The 5,135-nt window shown below is 48.3% G+C and overlaps 1 protein-coding gene across 1 annotated transcript; it reads right to left on the reverse strand.

Moving 5' to 3' along the window:
* Positions 1-1,015: 1,015 nt before the first annotated feature.
* KLHDC7A (kelch domain containing 7A) lies at positions 1,016-4,737 on the reverse strand. The gene has a single exon (XM_085608154.1). It carries the CDS (start codon positions 4,448-4,450, stop codon positions 1,790-1,792), a length of 2,661 nt encoding a protein of 886 aa, XP_085464280.1. The 5' UTR covers positions 4,451-4,737; the 3' UTR covers positions 1,016-1,789.
* Between the last annotated feature and the right edge of the window lie 398 nt (positions 4,738-5,135).

A 5,135-nucleotide genomic window follows, 5' to 3' on the forward strand; every position in this document is an offset into this window, starting at 1 on the left:
CTCCCTTACCCCGGCACAGCTACATTTATTTTCTATTGGCACTCCTAAATGGCAGTGGAATTATCCATTCTGGAGAGGGCGTCACAAATATATTGCTACAATAACATAAGAAACATAGCCAGCATAATCATCAATACCAAACTGTGTTTCTATACATGTATATATTTATATAGATGGCATGCATATATTTATATATGTGTGCATGTCTATATACATTTATATATTTATTTTAATTTTTTAAAATTATATATATATATATATATATATTTATATTTATAAAATCATCTCTTCCTTCCACACTCTGACTCAACCCAAACCGCTGCATTTATTATGGACCCCTAAACATGCCTTCAGGTCTCTTTTCCCTTCCCATTCAATAAGAACAGCCACACATGTCCACCGCTCCCAATAACATCTCACATCTTCCCTTTATTAGTCAACTTCAATTAATGTACCCCTATTCAGAACACTAGAGTACATTCTCAAGATCATAAATTTAACAACCTAAACACAACTAATTCTAGTAGAAAAAGGAAGCACAGATTACCAATCTGTTTCCTATTTGTCTCAAACAGTGGGTTCCAGAGGAGCGCGCTACTCCAAAACCGCAAAGCGCTTCCACACTTCGTTTAATGTAGTAACTAAGCACTATAGACATACAATTTACAGTTTCATTCACAAACGTAGAACCTAACCAAAACATAAACTAACACCTACCCTATAACCTAAAATAACTTAATTTAGCATGATGCGATGATTTTTGTCTAGTATTTGTTGAATAGAATATCTCAGATGAATCTGAAACTTGTCTCGAAAAGATAAGATAGTCTCTTCATACTAGTGTGTTAATTACAGAAGATTGGACTGGTAACATCCGGACCAGGCACAATCATTATCTCATAATTATTATAAAGAGGGCCGTGGTGTTAAAATGTACGCCTGCAGCACAGTTTTTTTTATTGTGTGTGTAATTATTTGCAATTTTGTTTTTGCACACAACAATACACGGCATTCAGATATTTTCTGCACAAAAATGTGCAAAATCGTTTATTTTTCAGCAGAAAAAAAAATCACTCGGCTTTACTATCAAGCTGGTCTTTGTGTTACTGTTGTCGGAATTATGCTGATATTTCTAAAAGCAACGATGTGCAAAAAAAGCTTTGAAACCACAGTTTTTGGAAAACGTATTCAGACCTAACTCAAGAGTAAATGACGCAGGTCTACAGAACATCTTTGCAATAATGGGAAGTCATGTGGAAGCCACAGATGGATTATACACTTACCAGTGAGATTGGAAAGCTCAGTGTTACGGTGGCTCATGAGGGTAATACGATCTGTGTGAAACCCGGAAGCCACTGTTTCCAAGATCGATAAAAGGAGTACCATTGAGTGGGTTGATAGAAACACTGGTCATTTACAGTACAATGAAACTGAAAAATCAATGTTAGTAAATGTTACAGAAAACAAAAGTTACTGCTGTCGTGTCTGCAGAGGGATGCGCGCGGGGCAATCAAGTTGAGTTTTATAGGCCTTTATGGGAATTTGGGATATTTCTTCACAGACTAAGTTATGGGGATGGCTGTGGCCTGGGGGGAGGGGTGTTGCAGCCAGTCACTTTTACGACTGACCTAGTCGTACGGACCTGTTAGTAGCTAATCCTGTCTAACGTTAAGTCTTTGAATTCCTCCTCAGAGACTTTGTGATAAGGAATCTTACTTTGGGTAACTAAGGATACTGACTGTCCTCAGTGCACTTTACTGGACAGTCACAAAAAGATGCCCTTTCACTACTAGACTTCTGTTCGCCCACACTCTTCTTTGGGCAGCCTGAGAACAAATGGGTAGAGCCCACCACGTGGCGATGGGAACCCCTCTAGACCCTCGTCCAGGAACTGAGGCGAGACGTCATGTGCTAGAAAGCGCAGGTGGAACTGGCGGCTCAGACAATGGATGTAGCTGCCTATGACGGCACACTGAAAGGAGGCTGGGTAGGGCATGCGACGGGTGGCACACTCATACCAGAGTCTGGCCCGGACATTGCAACGATGTACACTGATGCCCATGCTTCGATTCAAGTCAAAGCGGTAGAGGAAGCTGCCCACAGCCACCATTTCGGTGGTGCGATCCCGGCTGCCACTTATGAGGCTACTCTTCCAAACCTTGTCCTTGGGGTCGTAGCTTAGCAGCATGTATCTCAGGGTGCCACCGGTCACATAGATCTTGTCCTCACAAACCGTGGCCATATGAGCAATGGCAAAGGTGTCATTGGGTAAGGATGTGGCAAAGTTCCATCGGTCTCGGCGGGGGTCATATTGCTCAACGGTATGCTGGCACTCTCCCCCAATGGCGTATAGGCATCCCTGCAGCTCCACAAGCTTGCAGTGTGGTCGCGCCTGGTTCAGTGGGCTAATCTCCTTCCATGTGCCTGTTAGTGGGTTGTAGCAGAAGACTCTTTTGGAGGGCTTCCTCTGCCTCCCTGAACCTTCACAGCCAGCGACCACGAAGAGGTAATTGAACATAGTGCCAACAGCACAGCCGCTATTGACTGCCTCCGGTGGGAGGCAGGATATGGAGTGCCAAGACTTACTCTTGTCGTCATAGTAACAAAGCCTGCTGGAAATCCAGGATGGTGGAGGAGCAAATGTTTGTGTGTCTACATCAGCCACAGTTAGGAACTTCCTTCCACTCATTCGTCGATCCAAAATAAGTTCCCTTTCCACTGGGTTGAGGTGCCCATAGATGGCTGGGCTCTGCAGAACCTGGAGGTAGTTGTCACTCATGAATCTGTAGGCTGCTTCCCTGAGATCAACGAGCTGGTGTTCCTTAGCCACCTTCAGAGCCGCATAACAGTTCCCCAGATCCAGACAACTGTCCCTGTTCGACTGCGAGTTCAATAACCCCTGAAAGAAGTTGAGATCACTAGTGCATCCCGTGCTGAATGTAGGGGTTGTCTGAGCCTGGGACGGATCCAGTGGTTCCTGCATTTCACCTGTGGCGCCTGGACTGTGGCCATCAAGTGGCTGAGGAGTTGTGTCTGCTCTGTTGCTGGGCACTGGGTTGGACTTAACATCTGATTCCAACCCCTGCTCTTCGCTTTCTGTGAGTTGCTTTACGATGTCTGTCTTGGTGGAGCCTTCTCGAGGGCCCACATGTTTCTGCGGAGCACACGAAGAAAGCTTTTCTTGGAACTCACTAGGCCTGACAGAATGCAGGCTCCAGCTGTGATCAACACTTGGTGATATCGCGCTGCAACAGATTTTTGTTTCTTGTTCTTTGGAATCCAGCATTTCTAGGTTCAGGTGCTGGTGGGCTTCACTTGGAGAGTCGGAATGCTTCTTGTGCACCTTGTGGTGAAGGAAGGATGAGTGAGTACCCCCAGGCTCGGTTGTGCAGGACTTCCCTTTAGACACAGATTCAGAGGTGGACTCCACAAAATAGTGATAGACCTTGCCTTTCAAAGAGCCAGGCAGGGACATCTCAAGACATTGGCCATCCTCGGCCCTGTTACCTTTGATGTAACCCTCCTCAACTTGGATTTCAGCAATAGAGGAAAAGGAGGAGACCCCGTTGCCTCCTGCATGGCTTTGGTTGACGATGAGGCCCATGCCAGAGCTAGCTTTCGTTGAACGACCCCCCTCAGGGGTGAGGGCAGTTTCTTTGGCGAGGACCTGATTCCTGTTTATTTCTGCCCCTTCCATCCCCTCCCTGCAGTCCTCATCCTCGTGGGAGCTAAGATGTGTGGACTCTGCCTGGAGGGGCAAGCTGAGTGGTCCCAGGGAAGAAGCCTGGGATGTCTGACCGGCTAAATGCAGAATGTGCTCTTCAGGGGTCTCAGCCGCAGTTCTGGTAGGGCCGATAGCCCTATCAGTGAACATTGGGTTACTTGTCGCGTGTCTGTTGTCTGGTCCTCCAGCAACAACAGATGTTTCAATAAATTCAGCGCATGGGGAAGCATGAGCGAATCCTGCCTTTCCATCAACCATCAACTCTTCGCAACTCTGCAGTTGCAAGGCTGTGAGGGTGATTTCCATGCCTCTTGCCTCGCCAGCGTGACATCCATCTCTATGGTGGCTTTTCTTGTTGGCTCTGCTTGTGTCTGTGGTGATGGTTCCATCAGAACACCCGCCTGGCTCGTCATCCAACGCTTCACTCAGCGACAGTTCCTTATGGATTGTATGCCGAAGCCTCAGCCCACCAACTTGACTCGAGCCATCCGTTGAAGGCTCAATTTGGGTGTTGTTTTTCTTCTCATGACTGGTGGTGCCAGCGATGGTGCCACTCCTGTCGCCTCGCGCTGGCCCGCTCGGCTCAGTCTTGCCAGCTGTCCGGGACTTAAAGAAGCGGAATACCAGTGCCAGCAGCAACGCAGTGGCAGCGGCAGAGAGTGCCAACTTCCCTGCCAAAGGCATGTCCAAGTACTGTCCCGCCGTCTCCCAGGACAAGTTTTTCATTATTTTCTCTCGAGCCGGTGCCCAGGAATGCGAAGAAAGTGGTTAATGATTGACAGGTCCAAGGGAACCAGCTCGCGCCGCTCGGAGGGGACCTGCTGACTCGCTCCAGTGGTGGGGCGCTGCGGAAAGGTGACTTTCTCCTCCCGGCACCGTGTTTGGCTGGGGTGGCGGCTGCTCCAACCTGGGCGCTGCTTCAGCCAGCAAGCGGTAGGTTTGCATCTCACAGGAAGGTGGGTTGGGCTGGCAGGGAAAACAGGTTGACTGCAGGAGCTTATGACTCGCAGCAGGTGTTTGTCGAGCAAACAAATGGGCAAGAAGAGCAGAGATGAGGAAGGAAGGCAGCCCGCCTTATGCAGGGCACCTGATCTCATGTCCTGGACCAGACAGCACGTCTGCCCCCGGGGCCAGTGCATGCCGGGACGTGAGCCAGCACCACCCACCACACAGCGCAGCAAAGTAACCTGCATTTCCCACACTGAGCTTATGTACTCTGTACTCTGTACTCCACTCCACACCTACAGTTCTGCTAACCTGCACACTGCACAACATTGCACACTAACCCACTCCACTGCGCATGTGCTCACAGTTAATGCACAGCTACTTGACTGCACCCCCACCACGCATACCGTATATCTGCCTCATTGCACACACTCACTGTGTCCTTACTCTGTTGTGCTGATATATC

The sequence above is a fragment of the Triturus cristatus genome, chromosome 1_2, assembly GCF_964204655.1.
Source record: "Triturus cristatus chromosome 1_2, aTriCri1.1, whole genome shotgun sequence".
In the NCBI taxonomy this organism is placed as follows: Eukaryota; Metazoa; Chordata; class Amphibia; order Caudata; family Salamandridae; genus Triturus; species Triturus cristatus.

Bases quoted from the DNA above. Each gene is read 5' to 3' on its own strand.
- KLHDC7A (XM_085608154.1), bottom strand. From the start codon at position 4,450: ATGAAAAACTTGTCCTGGGAGACGGCGGGACAGTACTTGGACATGCCT.